Source organism: Macrotis lagotis, chromosome 2 (genome assembly GCF_037893015.1).
Source record: "Macrotis lagotis isolate mMagLag1 chromosome 2, bilby.v1.9.chrom.fasta, whole genome shotgun sequence".
Classification (NCBI taxonomy): Eukaryota; Metazoa; Chordata; class Mammalia; order Peramelemorphia; family Peramelidae; genus Macrotis; species Macrotis lagotis.
Window position 1 is genome coordinate 191,020,385 of NC_133659.1, and position 20,658 is coordinate 191,041,042.

Consider the following 20,658-nt stretch of genomic DNA (forward strand, 5'->3'; position numbering starts at 1 on the left):
ATATTTTTTTCTGCAGAGAGTAGAGGACTTCGGGAAAGCTTTGCTGTTCCAGGAGCCCAGAGGAAAGACCTGAGAGGCTGGGACTTCTCCTCCTTCTGTCTCTTCTCTAGCACCTCTTGTGGGTGCTAGAGACATCTGGGTGCCCTGACATCCTCAACTTTTCTTGGGAGCAGAGTGGGTTGGAAGCTCCTGTCACCTCCATACTGTTCCCAATGTTAAAAAGGAGAAGGGGGGCTTATATAAGCAGCTCTACTAGAAATAGAAGGGAGTTGGCCCCACCCCTTTCCAAGTCCCTTCCCTGAGGCAGCTCAGACTCCAGAAGGTTCCAGTCATTATATCTAGGCACAGGGTTAAGTCCCCAAGCCAAGGCAACCATTATTGATCAGGAGCCCCAAAGTCATCTGTCCTCACCCATAGATGTGTCTCCCCACAAGTCCCACCCTCCCCACCCCCATCGCAGCATACGAATTTCAAGTAATAGCAAGTTATAGCAGTAGTTGACACTAGCTCACATAATTCTAAATCTATTCCTATCCCAAGGAAGGTTACAGTAGATAAGGGACAAGAGGATTAATTCAGTGAGTCTGCTTTGCAAAGTAGTCCAAGGGTACAGCTGACATCACTTGCTCCAGTCATAACATTTAGCAAGTGATGAATCCTCTGTCTTTTCCAGTTTCTGTGACTTAATGGGGGAGGATAAGTTCATGAGTAACTTGCCATTTTCATTGAGTTGAATATGAATGAGGAAGAGGTAGGTCAGTCTAATTAGGTTATCTGGATGAGGGCATGAAGGTCATATATCACTAGCCTGGCTGCTCAGTATCTCCCTGTTCTATATCTAACTTCTAGGATCTGATTTTTCAGAGTCAGTCACCTCAGACAATCCTAAACTACTATTCTCTGCTTCTTTTTGCCATTTCCATGCTTACTTCCTGAGGAAAATCAAGTCCATTCCTGTCCATTTCTGTTCTACTGTTCCTTGTGGTGGGATGAGCATTCAGCAAGAGGCTGCTAGTAGGGAAACAAGTGAGAACTGTTTCAGGCCAGTTTGATTTATGACTTAAGAATTCAAGTACCTTTGGAGAAAAGGGCAATTGTTACCTATTCCTTCCTCAGCTGTTCCTGTGGAACTATTGTTGGTTAGATAGTTAGATAAGGACTGCCAGCCTTCAGAAGATCTTGTGAGATTGCCAGAAAAGGAGAAGGCAGCATCTCTAGAATCCACTCAGCAGTCTGCCTCTTCACACTCTGTGACCTACTCATGTTGCTCTCTCCCTTCTGCCTACTTCAATCCCACTAAGCCTTAAAGACTGTCAAGTTTCACATCTATGAAGCTTTCTCTGCTCATTTCTAGGCCACCAGGACCTCTCCCTTAACTCCTATCACACACCTGTACTACAATTTGGTAATTGATTCTACATTGTCATACTATTTTCTAAATGTTTTGTGTAATGCAGTGTCTTGCCAATTTCTATCTAAAGTTAGGGCAAGAATCAAGTTCTAGACTTCTTTTGAATTCTCATAGTACCTTGAAAATAGCAGAAGTTCAATCTTTCATTAGCAATAGCCAAAGAAAATAGGGGTTGATTATCTGTCTTCTAAAACCACAAGGAATACTAAACTCTCCTCTTCAGGGTCAAGGTTCACAGGTGCTAAGTCTATTTCTTCACTGAAAATGCTGTTCTAAGAGCTACAGAAGGAAAATATTCCTTGTGATGAGTGGTGAGTTACATTGATGCTGCAAAGAAGATTTCATAGCCAGATTTCTCAAGATTCTTTACATCTTTTAAAAATATTTATAGTTAGGGAGACCAGCCATTTGGGATGGGGGACATGTGACAGGAGAAGCCACCATCTCAGCCTTAAGTAGTCAATGCTTCCAGATGAGGTATTTCTACAAATTACTGAGACACATCGAAGGCCTCCAAACTTTCAAGAAACCATACTCTTGGTTTGTTAACACTTAGACAAAGTAGAGATAAACACAGGGGAACTGTGGACACAGTTTCATGGAGCACCTATTGCAGTGTATTAGCAGTATTCTCTGTACTGTGGTCCTTCTTAGCTCAGAATATTTTACAAGTTTACATCTTAATCTGAAATCTCAACTCAGTCAATTCCACATGACAACAAACTCAAAAGCATATCAGAGTCAGGTGATAGTCACCTTTAGGCCAAGTTTTAAGTTTCCACAAAGCCTGCCTGCATTTCCCCTTTCAACAGGAAGAATTAAGGTCAATGCCATAGGACAAAATAGTGAAATGGATTGGACAGACTTCTCATAAAAAGAGGGCAGTGATCTACAGCACATTCCACCCCCACCCCACCTTCCACCAATCTGTTTGGAAATAAAGTCACTATTTGGTTCCTTGCTATATCCCTAGTCCAGAAGCTAAATGGCACATTTAGATTGGAAGATAAACTTAAAAGCATGAGATTTAACACTCTGGTGATCAAATCTTAGGACCCTGTTCTCTAGAAATGCTATCCCCTCTATCCTCATTCTATCTAATCTGTTGCTAAGAGTAGAAGGGAAATTCTGGAGATGAATCTGAATCTGAAACCACAAATGGGGCTTTGAACCACTCAAGCAACAATAAAAATACGATTTCCTTTGTGGAAGTAATGGGATGTACCATGTCCAGAGTAAACTGTGCTGCTATAGAGAAGAGGGGAGAACTAAAATGATTTTTTATTTCTTCCTAGTTTACAAGAAGAACAGAAGTGCCCTGAGGTCATGGATTTCAGGAAAATAGGTAGAGCAAATTTTAAAAGCTTCTAAATGTCAGAGGCATCTGATTTTAAGATCTCAGACCTCAAATAGGTGTGAAAAAACTTCAAACACATTACAAACAATACCCATTGGTCAATTTCCTTTCCACAGTTTTTGTTCCATATTGTCTGCCCTTCTCCATGAGCTTCTCCAAGGAGCCTACACTTTGTACAAAAGGCTCTTAACTAGGAAACTCCAAATTCCTCATTCCAACCTCCTCCAGGCCCTTGTTACTTATGACATATTTTCTCCACTGCAGAGCACCATGGCTAATACTAAGGGATCTGTTTGTAAGCCCTTTCTTTTCACTGACTAGGGCAGCTCTTCCAAACCACCTCAAATCCAATGAGCACAATCCCCAGCTGTTCTTAAGACTTATGCTTTCCACGCTGAAAATGGAAATATCAAAAATGAAACTTCTGAAAAAGAAACAGTACTAAGACTTTCTCCACCTTTCTTAGGAGCTGATCCAGTTGTATGATCCCAACAGGGGATTCAGAGTTGGTGGTTGGCATTCCCACCTCATGAACTTTGTTGTTGTGTGTGCTTCTTCTGTGCCTTATAGGGGAATCAAACATTTTGTACAGAAAGTCCTAACTGTTCCTCCTTTCCACTTGCTCTTCATTTCCCTTATCAACCATGTAGCTTCATTTGGTTCTTTGCAACTGGAGCTTGGCCACCAAAATACCTTAGATGGAAAAGAAAGAAAAATAAAATTCAACAAGGGCAAAGCTTCAACATTCCTGAAGTACAATGAATATTGTCAAACCTGAAGATGAGATGGGTACCAGAGACATCAAAAAACAAAAACAAAAAAAACCATCCTAAGGAATGTAGCTAGCTAGTTCTTTATTGAGATAACCCAAGGGCAGACATCCTATGGCATCAGTACCAGAGTGGCACCTGTCTCTTGTTGGTGGCATTCTAAAACAATCTTTTTCTCTAACTTCCCCAACACCTTCCTTGAAGATCTTCTATTTTTGAAGTCGCCTATTTTCCCCCAAAAACCTCACAAATGACCCTTAGAGGCAATACAGTTATGGACAGTGTCTTGGGACTAAATGAACTCATGACTACTGTATTTATACTTTGTGTGCCTGATCTGAAATTCTAGAGCTCCTACAGGCTATCAGCTATTTAGGAAAGTAATGGCTGAGTTTGGCTATTTTAACTTTGTACTGTTCCTGATTTAAGATGGACTTTATCAGATGAGATTTAAGGTGTAGACTAACAAGTACCTTACAACTACACAAGACTCCTAATACAACATCTAAACAGGGCCACTGCTGCTGGCCACTGTTGCTGTTACTGTTCGTCCTTAGTTTTTAAAGAGGACCAATGACAACACAGGGTGATGTCCTGACAAGACATAAATTGGATTTAAAGGGACAGAGTTGCACAAAGTCATCAGCCTCATTCTTTTCCTGAATTACTGAAGTCCAACAGCAGGACAAAAAATCCGGACAACCAGCAATTGCCCTGGATGCAGTGAATAATCTTGGCTTCATCAGTATCTGACCAAGCTCTTACTGTGCCAAAGCCACAACCCCTGCCTTCAGCCACCTTCATGGTTTGGCTTGTCCTCTCAGATGCTTTAGTGGGGTGTAACCACCACACATTCTACAGCTTCTTGGAGACAGAGGTGAGTTGGGTGAATCAATTACTATATAACTGTACTAGGATAGTGGCTTAGTTTAATACAACTCTTAGAAAGGGGGCAGAGTAAAATTTCTCCTAAAAAGGGTGGGCACAGAGAAATTGATGACCTTGGGAAGTACCTTTTTTGGGGAGATGATAATCGTAGTTTAATGCAGTGATTTAGAAGGACAAATCTGTCCAACAGTCTCATCATTTGGGATGGTGTTGGCAAATCAGAAAATAATGCAGATGCCAGCACTTCTTGATTGCTGTTCAAAAGAACTGTAAAACACGACATATACTTCCAGCCCTTACTGTATGCGAAATCCTAAAATATGCAGAAAAATGCTATTGATTTCTATATCCCTTAGATTTCTATAAATATTGCCTTAAAATAGGTCTATGTATCAGACACTATTTCATTAGTATTGAGGAAACAATCCCAAAATTGGTGCATGAAAGACAGAATTTGAATCTTACTTCTATTCTTTGGATCTTAAGTTTCCACAATTGTAAAAATTAAAGAGTTGAACTAGACGGTCTCTAGATACATTTCCAATTTTAATTTACCTAAATCTTACTAAAATATTCCTATTCTTATGGATCTACATAATTTACTTACCAAAGAACAACTTAGAATATCTAGAGCAGAAATGGGGAACCCTTTTCTGCCAAGGGCCAATTGGATATTTATATCATCATTCAGGAGTCATTCAAAATCATCAACTTAAAAATTAGCCTGGGGGCAGTTAGGTGGTGCAGTGGATGAAGGACTTGAGTTCAAAACTGGCCTCAGACACTTAATAATTATCTAGTTGTGACCTTGGGTGAATCATTTAACCCTGCTGCCTTGCAAAAAACAACAAAAAAATTAGACTGCTATATAAAAAGCTCCTAGATTTATTGAATTTCAAATCTGACTTGCAGTTGTCATGGCACTGTTAGACCAAATGATTCCCTGGGCTAGATGTTCCCCTCCCCTGATCTAGAGCCAGAACAAAGATCATAGAGTAGTTTGTGAACAGCCTTAGATAAATGAAAGCATAGAGTCACTAAAAAGTATGTTGTACATCTAATATGGGCATATATATGTAAAGTGAAAATGTTCTCCAATATAGAATGATAGCAGGATTAAAGAATCCAAAGTAAAGACTCTCTTTTCTGCACTGACAGTGTCTTGTTTTGGTTTTTGGGAAGCGTCCAGACAATCAGTACCAGAAAAACCACCATTCAGTTTAAGTAGGACAAGAACTACAGTTCACTTGTATTTGTCAATACAATCCATGAAACTTGAAATTTAATACACATGTAGTTAATACTTCCAGTTCTTAAAAAAAAAACAACCCAGAACTCTAGCAAATCTCTCTCTTCCTCCATCATCTAACATCCTTTATTTAAAAAGATTCAGAATTCTTCTACATAAATAGATGTTGCCAAGGAGCTTTAGAGGAAGAAAAATTAACAGATCAGGCAAAGGGAAAATAAATTCTTTAAATGAACTTTCCTGATTCATCAATTTTCTCTAATAACTTTTTACCCTGTGGCCCAAATGGAAAGAGGTAAAGGAGGTACCTTCCCCTATGTTCTGGATTGTTGGCTATGGTTGCTATTTAATTGAAAATGCAGCCTACAGAAGCTTAATATGCTAGGAATGAGGGATTTTCTTTGCTTTCTAATGTAACATAACAAATTGTGGTATATGATAGAAACCAAGAATTGTTCTCTACCACCACTGATTATGCATGTGAAGGTGAATAAATTCAGGATGGGCATCCACTAGGAGAGGTGGGAAAGATTACCCACATCTTTATTTATAGGTATCAAACTTTTTCTCGAAGTTTCATAATTAATGTCATATATATTAAGGCATCAAGGCAGCAGTGAAAAGAACACTGAAGTCACAGGTCTGGCCACTTACTACCAGTGCAATCTTGGGCAAAATGCTTAATTTCTTTATTCCTCATATGTAAAAGTCGATTTGGTGGCCTTTAAAGTCAGCTGTAGGCTTAAAAGTTATGACTTTTTCTATTCTAGACTACAAGCTTTTTGACAGAAAGAAGGCACCTAATATAGGGTTCACTACAGAGAGAAGGTGCTCAATTCATGCCTCTTAAATCATTGAGGAAAATACTGCAGAGGGCACATACCTTACCTGACAGCAAAAAACTGTCATGGGGGCCCCTCGCTACGTGGAAGGTTCCACTTCTGGTTTCTGTTTTGAAATGAGCTGCGCTTCCTTCAAGGACAGGTATACTTCTTCTTGAGGATCATAGTAGTAGAACTTTCTGATGTAAGAAATCAGAGGTCTAGGACACAAAATTTGCAGGAACAATTATAGAACATTATAATTTTAAAAATATGAAAAAAAAGGCTCTATTTTCTTTTCCTCTTTCCCCTCTGTCCCAATAAGAACAAGGGAGACTATGCTCAATTACTCCTCAAACAGACCTAACAAAATCTCTTCTCATGTTTTCATCTATGGCTCTTTCTCTGACTTCAACCTGCATGAGTCCCAATATTGCTTCTACCATGTTCTTCCCCATCTGACTTTACATAGAGATGCTAGATATATACATACAGCTTCTCTTTTGAATGCCTGCCACAGGCCTAGAGTTAGATGTTCGGAAGAAATACAGCTGGAAAGAGTGATAATTGAGAACATTTTATGCCAAGCTCCATCTCTGGAATTTGAGCCAATAGGCTTAATTAGGACATGTATTTAGCTTTTCCCATATTCCCCTTCTGCCCCCAAACCCCTCAAATCCAAATGCCAACATACTTCGGCAAAGGAAGATCTGGGATGTGATCTATCCGGACAAGCTGTCGGATCCGAAAGCGGCAAAGATGCTGGAGAGATTTGACATTGCTGAATCTGGACACAGGATAGAGGAGCTGGACTGGAGTTGGGGGGAGTCCTTTATGAACAAAAACAAGAAATAGAAACAAGATATTTAATAGCTGGGTGATCTGAACAAGAAAAAAGATTTAATCTCTCTGGGCTTTAGTTTTCTCATCTAAAAATTGAGAGGCTTAACCTTGATAATCTCAATTATCCTTTCCGTCTCTAGAGTAGAGGAAAAATGTCCAAATACTGGCTGGGAAAGAAAGGGGCTGTGGCTATGACCAAAATTAAAAATCATATGGCACTGTCAGATATTTTCTCAATATTCTCATGCTTTACTTAACTGGAGAAAACCACAGGAAATTATTTAACTCCACTTAGTATAGGGAGGTTTTTTTTAATAGATGAAAATATGCAAATGACAATTCCCCTCCAATTTGGTTTAAATGCTTCCCAATGATTTATTGACAAGCATACTTTGGGATCTTTCTTCAAGAACCCTAAATATCTAAGAGTGAGGATTCTAAAATAGGTAAATTCTTTTAGGAACATTTTATTGTATTTGAATTGACACTATGATTAATATACTTTGGGACCACTATAAAAAAAAGGTCAATCTTTTTTTATGGGAGGGAGGAAAGGATAGTAGAAAACCAGATTTATTAATGGAGCTTTATGATGTCCTTAAAAGCAATCTAATCTGTTCTTTTCTTCTAGTTAAATTCTGAACTTACCAGCTTGGAAGAATCAAGGGAGATTAAAAAAACACTAGACACAATGAAGAAATACTACAAATAAACTCAAATATAAAAAAAAATAACTACAATAAGAACCCTAGAGAATCTCAGGAGGAAAAATGGGTTTGGTCTAAAGGGCAGGCCATAAGAATGGTTGGAAAAAAGGGAATAGATTTAAAAAATTAAATTATAACAAAATAAAACCTGAAAGAAAAAACTGAAAAGAGAATAAATAACTTGGATTAAAACCTGGAGAAGGGAAGAAAGTAGTTATGCATAGGGAAGAGTTTTTGACTGGGAAAGAAATGATCACAGGAGATAAAACAGTCAATTTTGATCACACAAAATTGAAATGTTTTTGCACAGGGGCAGCTAGTTGGCACATGTCCTCCTCAGGAGGACCCGAGTTCAAATCCTGCCTTAGACACTTAATAATCACCTAGCTGTGTAACCTTGGGCAAGTCACTTAAACTTGCCAAAAAAAAAAAGTTTTCAAAAAGAGAAATCCAAGCTATCAAATAGCCATAAGTTACTTATATCATTAAAAATTAGAGAATAAATTTAAAAAATTGAAATTCCACTTTGCATACATTAGACTATCCAACTTGACAAAAAAGGAAAATGGCATGAATAAATGAGGTTTCAAGAAACAAGTACACTAAAAAAATATTACTGAAGTTGGGATCTGGCCAAGAATTCTGAAAAACAATAAAGAAATCACTAAACTATGCATACTCTTTGACTAGCAATAGCACTATTAAGCAAAAGAAATGAGAGAAATAGTAAAGGATCCACATATGCAAAACTATTTATAGCAGTTCTCTGCCAAAGAGCTGGAAACTAAGACTATGCCCCATCAATTGGGGAAAGGTCAAACAAAATTTGGTAAATGAATACAACAGAATAATACTGCATACTGTAAGAAATGGCAAAGGGGATAATTTCAGAGAAACTGGGAAGACTTTTAGATGAACTGATACAGCGAGATGAGTAGAACACCTGGTGCAAAATTTACATAATCACATTATAGAGATGAGCTATTATCAATGCAATAAACAACCATGATTCCAGAGATCCCAATATGACACTTGCTAGCCACAACCTGATAGTGATAGATTCAAGATACAGACAGATAAAATTTTTGATATGTCCAACTTGTAAATTTGTTTTGCTTAACCATGACTATTTGGGTTTTTTTTCCAGTAAGGAGAGAAAAAGAAAATGAATGCTTATTAAGAGGAAGACTAGGTTTATCAGTTATCCAATTTTTTTGCACACTTGAAACTCAAAAAGACATCTCTACTTCATACCTCAACTACAACCTGTTAACAATATTCCAAAGACTTTTAATAATATTATAAAGATGTTTTTACCTATAAGGAGCAAAAGTGTTAGATGATGCATATGCTAAAATTTTATTGGAAATATAATATGTTCCTATAATTATTTCTATTGGGTCATTTCTTTGCCCATATTAATCTTTTCCACTTGAAACAGTAGAATTTGTCAAATGTTAATAAAAATTTATCAACAATTGTAAGAGTATAATAAAAGTTTAACTTCACATGTAGTTTTTTCTATTTTACTAACTTGAAAAACATTTTTGGGGGGGAGAATTTTCACATTTTCAAAATGTTGCTTATATCATCATTTTCAAAATTTTGCTTATATCATCAGTGACAAAATGTCCAAGAGACTCTCTGATGAAAAGGTTTTAGAATTACTAGGAATTATAAGGATCCAAGTGAGGAGATATAAGAAGAACCGAGCGAAACGTATAAAGGTACAAGGTCCACAGGTGTCAAACATATCTTCAGACTTTTTCAATGCAATCAATTCTGATTTTTCCCCCTCTCAAAAAAAATATTTGTTTTATATATATGATTTTCTGGAAAGGGGAATAATAGTCGAGATAATTATAATGATGTAAGAAATAGAAGATATCAACAAAAAAACTTATTTCAAAAAAGAACTATTGGGGTGGCTAGGTGGCGCAATGGATAGAGCACCGGCCCTGGAGTCAGGAGTACCTGAGTTCAAATCCAGCCTCAGACACTTAATAATTATCTAGCTGTGTGGCCTTGAGCAAGCCACTTTAACCCCATCTGCCTTGCAAAAACCTAAATAAAAAATCCCTTCACACTCATCCAATGACAAGTTTCCACATAGTAAATTCAATGACATACATGATACAATTAAAATTTTTAAGGCAGAGAAAGAGAATTCTTCATTTGATTCTAGCAATGATTACCCCATCAATAAAGTTTCTTCAACAACTGATAACATAAATGCTAAAAAGCAATGTAAACCCAAGTTCATGACAAAAGAGTTGAAGGGCCACAATGGCTGAGAGATAAAAATGGTTCTTTTTGGCAATGAGCTATTACTTCTCAAATTATATGTAGATACTTGCAACAGCTAAATATTATACATTGATTTGATCCTACTTTATATTCAACTACCCATCATAATGTAAGGTCCCATTTCCTCCTTTCAAATTTTATTTAGTAGTAAATCAATGCTTAGAAACATTCAGAAATGTACAGAGGTTGAAGATCAACAAATAATGGGCAATGTTAACTAATCTATGACATTTCAGAAATAAGACAAGTTCAATGGTCTTATTTTTAGTCTGTCAGTGAAAGAAACCAACCTGTCAAAATGTATGTGAACCAACTCTTAGAGGTGTCCTTTGATCAATAAAACTACACTAACTACACTAACTAATCAATTCCTAATAATGACCCAAAAACTGAAGGGAAGCAAAATCCATCTCAAGACAAATTTTGCCTAGTATCTTCATTGTGGAATCCTTTCCCTCCAAAAACAAAAAATAAACAGGCCACTGCCTGAAACTCTGGTTTTGAAATGACTTCATGGCAGCCTAAGAGATCTTATTTTTAAGTACCCTTCCTCAGATGTTTGTACCAACAGAGAACAATCCAAAGCAACAGTAAGATTACAACAAGAAGGAGTAGATGTCCTTAAATAAATGGCAAAGGTGTTCTTCAGTGAAAGCAACAAGTACAAAATGGTCTAGATACATTTTCTTCGATGTTCTAGATGTGGCTCTCATCAAAATCTGTAGTTCAAAAACTAGCTGTCCAAATTACATTCTAATGAAGAACTTGCGACAACTTGTTGAGAGAATGGAGGTAAGACTGAAGACTAAGAAAAAGTATCATACCCTATAGCTAAAAAAAGCACTTTTCTGAATGCTGACCAAAAAACAAGATAAAGTCATAGGGGAGTCATTTTTCCAGGCCAAGATGGCTTGAGAGAGATATACAGAAACATCTGCAGACACTGCATATGGAGTCTGAGTAGGAGTATGTGACACAAGCTCAGGGACTGAGACCTAAGCACAGACAACAATGCAGGATAGAAAAGAAATTCCAGGGTTTCCCTGCAAATCAGAAGTTATAGCAACAATGGTTGCAATAGGGGCTTACACTACCAAAACTACAAAATGTGACACAAAAAAGTTCCAGAACAAGAACAGACAAATGCTTCATTTGCCAAAACAAACAATCCCCCCCAAAACCTCACCAAAAACAAAAACCAAAATCTGGTTCAAAGTAAATGATCTACAAAAAAGTATTCAAAATATGATTCCTTAGTAAGTGATTATATGGAAATGAATTTGACAATATTTTATTTTTCCTATCTGTAAATATGCTTTAAATACAAATAATTTCAAGGAATTATTATAATTCTACTCAAATAAATTTTTTTATCCTACCAGTTGTATTTTCTTTTGTCTCATAGATTTTTTAAAATGTACTGCACCAATGTACTTTCAGTGTTTAAAAATTACCTCTGCTGCTTTTGGAATGGAAACAGAAAGCATACACATATTTCTCAGATATTCATGGCACCTTTACAAAAAGTAATTGTGTCTTAGGACATAAAAATCTCAAAAACAAATGCAGAAAATATTTTATTGACTACAATGCAATAAAAATTATATTAAATAAAGGACTTCTTTTAAAATTATTAGAAATAAAATAGTAACATTGTAATTTAATCCTAAAGAAATGGTATATCCTTTAAAGAACAAATCATTAAAACAAATAATTTTGTTAAAAATAATGGCAATAATGATTTGGTGCCAATTTGGGAGAGAAATAATCAAAATAATCCTTAAGGAAAAAGTTATATCTGTGAACACTTTTATTAATAAAAACAGAAAGAACAGATCAATGAATTGGAAATAAAACTAAAATTGCTAGAAAAACCAACAAAATTTTAAAACTAATTAAACACCAAAATAGAAACCCTAAAAATTTCAAAGAGAATAACTAAACTGAAAACAAAATAAAAACCATTTCATTAATATAAGGAACTTTTTGGTGGGGAAGAGGAAGACTATAAAACTGTTAACTAATCTGATCAAAAAGAGAAAACTAAATTACCAATAACAAAAATGAAAAAAAGGAGAATTCACAATGAACTAAAAATAAGAGTATTAGAAACAATTTTCCCTTATTCTATATTCTAATAAAACTGACAAAAATATGAAGAAAAATATAGAACATCCAAGCTAACATAACAATAGGACACAAACAAATTTCAAAGGAATAATTTGACAGGACTAGATGAATTCATTGGATTCTATGAAATATTCTAAAAACAATCCTAATATTATACAATTGAAAAAAATAACAAAAAAGGAGATCCTACCAAATTTCTTTTCTGACATAGATAAGATCTTAATTCATAAACCTGGAAGATCTAAGGAAGGGAAAAAATCTAAAGACTAATATCCCTAATACATATATACAAAAAAAATTTAAATGTTAGTAAAGAGGCTGAAACAACATATTACGAAGATAATATACCATGACCAAATTGGATTTATAATAGAAACACAGGGCTGATTTCATATTAGAAAAACTATCAACAATCATATTAATAACTAAATTGACAAAAAATAATAGTATTATGTTAATAGATGCACAAAAATCTTAACAAAATACAATATCTATTTCTATTAAAAACACTAGAAAACACAAAACTGAATGGACATTTCCTTAAAATGATAAATAGCATGTATCTAAATCCAAGAGCTATCATTAATTGCAACAGAGATAAATTAAAAATCCTTTCCAGAAAAAGCAGGGATGAAACAAGGAATATCCACTCTCACCACTTTTATCTGAAATAGTATTATTATTAATGCTGGCTCTAACAATGAGACAAGATAATGAAATTGAGGTAATATGCATTGGTAAAAAAAGAAACGCAATTATCATTTTGCAGATGACATATTATACTTACAGAACTCCAAAAAGTCAATTAAAAAATTACTGAAAACAGTAATGTCAACAAACTTGCAGAGTTCATATAAATCACCAGCAGTTCTATATAATGTCAAAGAACCCAAAAGAAAGATAAAGAAAAAGGAATTACATTTAACTTATCACAGAATATACTAAAATACTTTTGGGAGTCTACCTACCAAGCTCCATAAGAACAAAATAAACAACAACAAATTACTTTTACAGAAATAAAGACTAAAATAATTGGGAAAATATTAATTGTTCATGGGTGGGATAAATCAATATAATAAAAATGACAATAATATTAAAAGAATATATTCAATGCCATTCCAAATTATCAGAGGATTACTTTACAGAACTATAAAAAAATAATGAAATTCATGTAGAAGCAAAAACGGTCAAGAATCTCATGGGAAACAATGTAAAATAAGCAAAACCAAAGGAAACTAGTAGTTCCATATCTCACATTATACTATACAAAATAATAATTCTCAAAACAATTTAGTACTGATTCAAAACAACAGAAAGATCAAAAAAATAGAACAGATTAACTACACAACATACAAATGAAACATATCTTGTACCCTGGCATTCTATAAATACAAGAACCCAGATAGCAGGATAAGGATTCATTATTTGATAAAAATTGCTAGGAAAATAAGACAGCAGTATGGAAGAAATTAGATTTAGACCAACACCTCATACCCTATTCTAAAAAATGTGCCAAATGAATATGTGACCTAGATATGAAAGGTCACATTATAAACAAATTAGAGGAATATGAAAAAAAAATTGCTTATCAGATCTATGAATAGAAGGAAAGTTCAAGAAGATAAAATGGAAATTTTGATTACAAGGTTTTAATAAACAAAACTAATAAAATTAAGATTAAAGGGAAACAAGTGAGCAAAAAAATCTGCAGCAAGGTTTTCTGATAAAGATATCAGCTCTCTGGGAAATAAGGAATTGAAACAAACATATGAGAGCAATTCCTCAACTGATAAATAGTACAAGGATATAAGTTCATAATATGCAGTTCTCAAAACAGCTACAATGAAGAAATGTTGCAAAAATCACTATAAATCAGAAGTGAAAATTAAAGCAATTCTGAGATTTCACCTCTACCTCATCATATTGGCAAAAATAACAAAAACAAGGAAAATGACCAATGTTGGAGAGGTTGTAGGAAAATAGACATGCTGATGCACTGTTGTTGGATCTGTTAATGGGTACAACCATTCTGGAAAGCAATTTGAAATTACACAAAAGAAAATACTAAAACAGTTTTTGTCATAGCGCTACATCACTGCTAGGTAGTTAATAACAATTTATAAAGGAACTATTAAGTGCCAGGCACTGTGCTAAGTGCTTTATAAATGTTATTTCATTTGATTCTCAGAACCCCGAGAGGTTTAATTAATTTAAATTCTGTATTTTTAAATTCAAATTAATTTAATTTTTAATATTTAAAGTTTAATTAAATTTCAGTAACAGTAAAATCAGGAGGGGTGTTAGGATGAGAAGGGCTGGAAAGAAAAGGAAAATAATGCAATACTTCTAAATTCCAAATGATATCTATTCTCTAAGTAAAACATAATCTCTTAATAGCACATACCAACACTGGAAGGTAGCCATTGGACTTGGAGTTTAGAGATCTGAGTTCAAATATAGACTCAGCTACTTATTGCCAGTATAGCAATGGGCAAGTTACAACATTTAGATCTAAGAACTTGCTCATCTGATAAGTGAGAAGTTAGACTAAATGACTTTTATGATGTTCTCCAAGTCTAAAATAATATCCTACAGAAAAAAAAGGAGCATGCAATTACATGATTTTTTTATACCTTCCTGAATTTTAATGAGCATAACTACCTGCCTATTTGCCTATTTTGTTACTTTCTGCCCTTGGGTTCCTAAGTAATTTATATCAAAATCCTGCAGTGTTGATCTGTCCAATTAGTTTCATGAAATAGATAGTTCTGCCCAAAATAAATCTGTCTGGATTGTTGCTTCCATGGAATGGAAGGAATTAAAAACATACAGTGTGATCAGCACTTGTTTTTCCTGAATTCTTTCCCTTCTGCAAAAGACTAATCACCATTTTCTTTTCCCTTTTTCCCCCTACCTCCACAAGAAATTAACATTAGAGGAAAAAAAGATTGTTCAACTGAACATTGGTCTTCTTGCAAGTCCTGACTATTCCCGATAGTCCGAGACCTTTGTCTGACTTAGATACTTCCATATATTCTTCATAATCAGGATATTAAGTGGCCTTATTTTAGAACTCTAGGCACTTGGTAGGTGATTCTTTTTTTAATGTGATTTTTCTTTATTTTTTCCAATTTCATGTAAAGAAAATTTTCAACAAACATTTTTTTTTTGAGATTTTGAGTTCCTTGGCATGTAATTCTTAAAACATAGGCCTATACCCTATAATGGTAAACCAAGATTTCAGCAGGAAGTCAACTGTTCATTGGTCCTCAAACTCACCAAAAAAAAATTTATCCCTTATTGTCTACTGTACAACTAAAATAAATGTGTCATACTTTATATAATACAATGATTCTCTCACAAGAGTTGCAAGACATGCCAAGTAGTGTTTCCAGTAATGGAAATGAATTTGTACTAAGTTAAACTCACATACTGCCCACATTACAGGGATTAGCAAAAATGAGCAGCAAGCAATGGCTAAGAAGGAAATTAACTCTGTAGGAGGTGGTTTCTATAAGAAACTTCATAACCTTCCCCAATCTGTCCCTAATAGTATTTGCAAGATCTCCCTTATGCAGCAAACATGCTCAATCATTCCTAGAAAACTATCCTTTCCTTTGCCAACCAAGTTCACACATCCATCTTTGGGTTGTCCTCTCAAAAAATATCTTTTTTGTACTGGATTCCATTTCCTTATAATCTCAAAACCTCAGTATAGTTTTGAGTATCTTAGTTAAAAATCCTTTCAAGGGGAGTAGCTAGGTGGTGCAGTAGATAGAGCCCTGGAGTCAGGAGGACCTGAATTCAAATCCAGTCTCAGACACTTAATAATTACCTAGCTGTGTGACCTTGGGCAAGTCACTTAACCCCATTGCCTTGCTAAAAAAAAAATCCTTTTAAAGTAGAACACATTTTTCTGTGTAGAAAAGTAATGCTAAAAGACAACAATTTCAATACAAAAGTCAATCATAACTGCTCCCAACTTCTCCCTCTTACCAAATATGAAAGATCCAATTGTGTTGATGACACCAAAGGAAGTGAGAACATATCAATTTACAATCCATCATGTCTTATTTAAATTATCAGGATTTCAAACATTCTAATAAACTGGCTCAATCCTATAACTAACATTCTGAGTTTTCCTACACTTTTCATTTTTTGGTATTCTCTCTATACCAATCTTACTCACATGCTGCAATTGGTCCTAAAGTGAATCACAAAACCTTCATTTTAAAATAAGTCTTGAATTCTGCATTATTTTAAATTATTCTAGCTAATGTATTAAAGTTGTATCCTCCCCTCTCAAATTACTTTTTTCCCTTAAGTAACTTTTGTCCTTTTGTTCTCAAAGAAGACCATGACATCAAGAAGTGAAGGAGTGATAAACGTGTGAATTGGATATGAGTGAGGGAACATTGTGCTAAGTCATAAGTCTCACTTTCTCTTCTAGAACCATCAGGATTCAGTAGCCAGATATGAATCAGGATGACTGGAGATAGTCCTGGATCTGACACAATCAGTGTTAAATGACTTGCCCAAGATCACACAGCTACTTGTCAAGTGTCTGAAATTGGATTTGAACTACTGTCCTCCAGACTCCAAGGATCGGGCTCTATCCACCTAGCTGCCCCTCCTTCTTAAAAAGAATTGTGTTGTCAGCTCCAAATTTGGGGGGGGGGGTAGGAAAAGTAGATGATAAGGAGCAAAAGATGGGAACTGCTAAGATCCCTCAAATAAAAAAGCAATCTTTGTACTGTCACTGTTTGTAGGAGTGGCAATTTACAAATAATATCTATTGTTTGATAGTGGGCTTAGAAGGGGACTGGGCAGAAATTATAGTAGTTTGTTTTGTTTTAATTTTTTTAATAGCCTCTAATTAAAACCAGCTTTCCTGACATTCACAATTGCTTTGTTAAGCAAGCACTTGCTTGCTTTTCTACTTTGGCACAGATTAATCCTACAGAGATGGTTGTAGATTTCTAAATTCTCATGTATGTGCCCAAATGACTAGGGCAGGAACAAAGGATCACCACCAAGTGTGAACTGCTTACCAAATGCCTAGACAACAGACCTGGGTTTAATTTTCTCATTCTTATGGTTAGATGAGCAGAAACTTATCTTCAAGGTGCTAGGAAAGTAATATACAAGGACAAAGGATTTGCCATGTGCCAAGTCAGCAAGAATGGTACAACAACCTCAATCAAAAACAACATCCTTCAAAAAATTGAAACTTGAGGGGATGTTCATGAAGAACCAGATGCAGTCTATGATTGTAATGGAATATCATTTTGATAAAAGAAGTGATGAGCAAGAGTAAAGTTAGAAAAGATTTATCTAAACTGATGCAAAGTGAAGGGAGCAGAACCAGGAGAATACTATAAATATTAACAATAATCAATTATCAGTTGTGAAAGACTTAAGGCTATTCTAATGAAATAGTTTTATGTTTCTTGATTTTTATTTGTTGATTTTTGGGTACAACATGACTAATATTAAAACGTATTTTGCATGACTTCACATGTAAAATTGATATTATAATGCTTTCCTTCTTAACTGGTAGAGAAATTGGAGGGAGGGAGAGAAATTTGGAACTCAAAATTTTTTAAAAATCCATGTTAAAAATAAATAAGTAAAAATTAAAAAAAAAAAAACAATAGCCTAAAATAGAACAGTATCACATCCAAGTAAGTTAGAAAACACTAAACTCTTACCTGGAACCCTTGACCTTAAGAAATAGAGAAACTTCCCATTCTTGGAGTGCATAATGGCCCTCTTGATAAATTCTACCACTGACTGGCAACGGTCCTCAAACTTGGGGTGACACCAGAGGCTGAAAGTTCCTTTCATAAGAAAATGAAAACAACTCATATTAGAAGGAGGTAGGGATGCTTTCTGTATCATAATAATGAGTCTTGAATCTTTTTGGTTTCATGGTAACATCTGATAAAGCAAGACCTTGTAGAATGCCAAAATTCCTTATTCCCAGGAATTCCCAAAATTCCTAGGAAAATGACACTGCTAATAGCAATACCGAAGTAATAGCTAATCTGTATTAAGTAAGATGACTATGTCAAGATATGTAAAAAGGCAAAAGACTTATACTGAAGATATTAGAAGATTACAAAGTTCTAGAAAGACCCACAAAAACCTAAAATTACTGAAAGTTGAAGTCCAGACACTGAATCACCTCCAAAAGGTATCCTCTGAAAAGGGCCCTAACTCCCTATTCATTCAAAAGTCATTTTTAGGCTTCACTTTTCAGTATAGGACACAAGGCAGCTCACCCATCAAGTAAATTAATAGTGGTAATGCAAGGAATAGTGCCACTAAAAAAAAAAAATCAACAAGTAAAATCTTTGGAGATCTCACTTACCATCTTACATTAAACAACAAAGAGACAAGACAAAAAGCTTATAGATTCCCCAGTCCTAATATATTACAAAGATTTCCTCTCAAGACTTTAGGATCCTAATAAAAAGAAGGAAGATGAACATTCTGGCTGTTTGTTTTTTCTAAAAGCAGCAATAAGAAGCATTATAACTTAAAAAAGTGATGATGACAATGATAATAATAATGTTTGTACTTCAATCTCGAAGACCAGGACTTCAGGGAGGTGATACCATGACCTACACACGAATTGGATTTGTGAAGGGGTGCTGGACAAGGCCACCAGTCTCACTTTCTCCTCCAGAGCTATCTAGATCCAGTGTTTATAGATCAGAATGACTGGAGATGGCTCTAGATGCGAGGAAATCAGGGTTAGGTGACTTGCCCAAGATCACATAGCTAGTAAGTGTCTGAGGTTGGATTTGAGGTCCTCAGGTCCTCCTGATGTCAGAGCCTATACTCTATCCACTGTACCTCTTCGTGGTTTGCCTAAAAAGTGATACTGATGACTGCAGGGGCAGCTCAATCATTATTCAAGGTGTCTCTTTAAAGAGGGAAAAAAAAATGTTCTACTGCAAACCAGTACCTAGAAGCTACATAAAATTTCTATTAAAAATTCTAATGATTTCAGAAAGAAAAGTATCTAGGGGAAAATGAAGAAGAAACTGGAGAAATGTTTAAAATGGTTGTTCCTGATATTTGCCCTACCTGGAATGTGAAGGTCAAACATTTATCTCTTTACTTTTCCTGTGGCCCAGTCATTTGTCATTTTCATTGGTCTATCAAAGTGCTTGGCTGGCAATTTTTTTGAAGAACAGCTGGAAAAAAAGGCAGCAGCTGACCCCACAGTTACACCAATTAATTCCCAAGCCTTTGGAATCTAATTCCTCCTTCCCTTCTGCCCTTAGGGGGAAAAGGGGGCTTCTAGGGAACAATGAGAATAGTACAAGCTGAACTAAATGACCAACCCCTGCCACAAAAGTGACACAGACCCCAGTTATGTCATATAAATGAGGCAAAGAGAAAGGAAGATAAGAGTATGAAGGAAGGTCTTGCCAGGTATGATGAGTTCCATTAGGCTAAATATAAAGAGGAAAAAACTAAAACACTACCTTAAATGATTAAGGGACATCCTCAAAGGATTTTCACACTCCTTTTTCTTTGGAAAGTACAGTATGATGGAGGGCTTATTAACAAAGCCAAACCTCAATTATCATCACAAGTTTTTGGGCATAGACCAAATGAAAAAGTGAAGATCCAACTTGCTTAAAATGGTAACAAATCAACTTCTAATCAGATAGTACTACAGAAGTGAGATAACTATCATATAATTATGAGAGTTTGGCAGCTGAAGGGTCACTCAATGTAAGTTGCTCCTGAAGGGGATTTCTGTTTAAATGACTTCAAAATTGTTCAGGAAAGACATTTTTATTACCAAGCTGACAGACAAAAAGAGCTGGTAAGAATATTACACAAAAAGACTCAAACAGAGCAATCAGGAGATCAGAGAAAAAACCTCCACTTGCGCATCCGTGTAGTTCTTGTAAGCCAGAAATACTAACGTAAACATCTCTATGAGTTGAGTTTAATTATAATCAAAGCCCTGGAGAATTTATCTACTGACCCTGAGTGTTACACCAAAAGAGTTACAGTGCTTATTAGTGGAAGCCTCCCCAACAATCTTGATCACTCCCTTTCATGAAACAAATTAGTAGAACGTCACTACTACCCCCCTCTTTCTCCCCAAGAATTTACTCTTGTTACTGACATTTGCTACCCTCCCATTAT

General features: G+C 35.3%; 1 protein-coding gene across 3 annotated transcripts in view; it reads right to left on the reverse strand.

Moving 5' to 3' along the window:
• Positions 1 to 450: 450 nt before the first annotated feature.
• SOCS7 (suppressor of cytokine signaling 7) overlaps positions 451 to 20,658 on the reverse strand; it is a 37,676-nt gene continuing 17,468 nt past the window's right edge. Inside the window, exons 7-10 of one of the 3 annotated variants that reach the window (XM_074224116.1) lie at positions 18,195 to 18,323; positions 7,191 to 7,326; positions 6,564 to 6,717; positions 451 to 3,461 (exon numbers count right to left, since the gene is read on the reverse strand). In XM_074224116.1, coding sequence (XP_074080217.1) covers positions 6,597 to 6,717; positions 7,191 to 7,326; positions 18,195 to 18,323 — 386 coding nt within the window. In that variant the 3' untranslated portion in view covers positions 451 to 3,461; positions 6,564 to 6,596. The other 2 variants (XM_074224115.1, XM_074224117.1) reach the window with 2 other exon arrangements.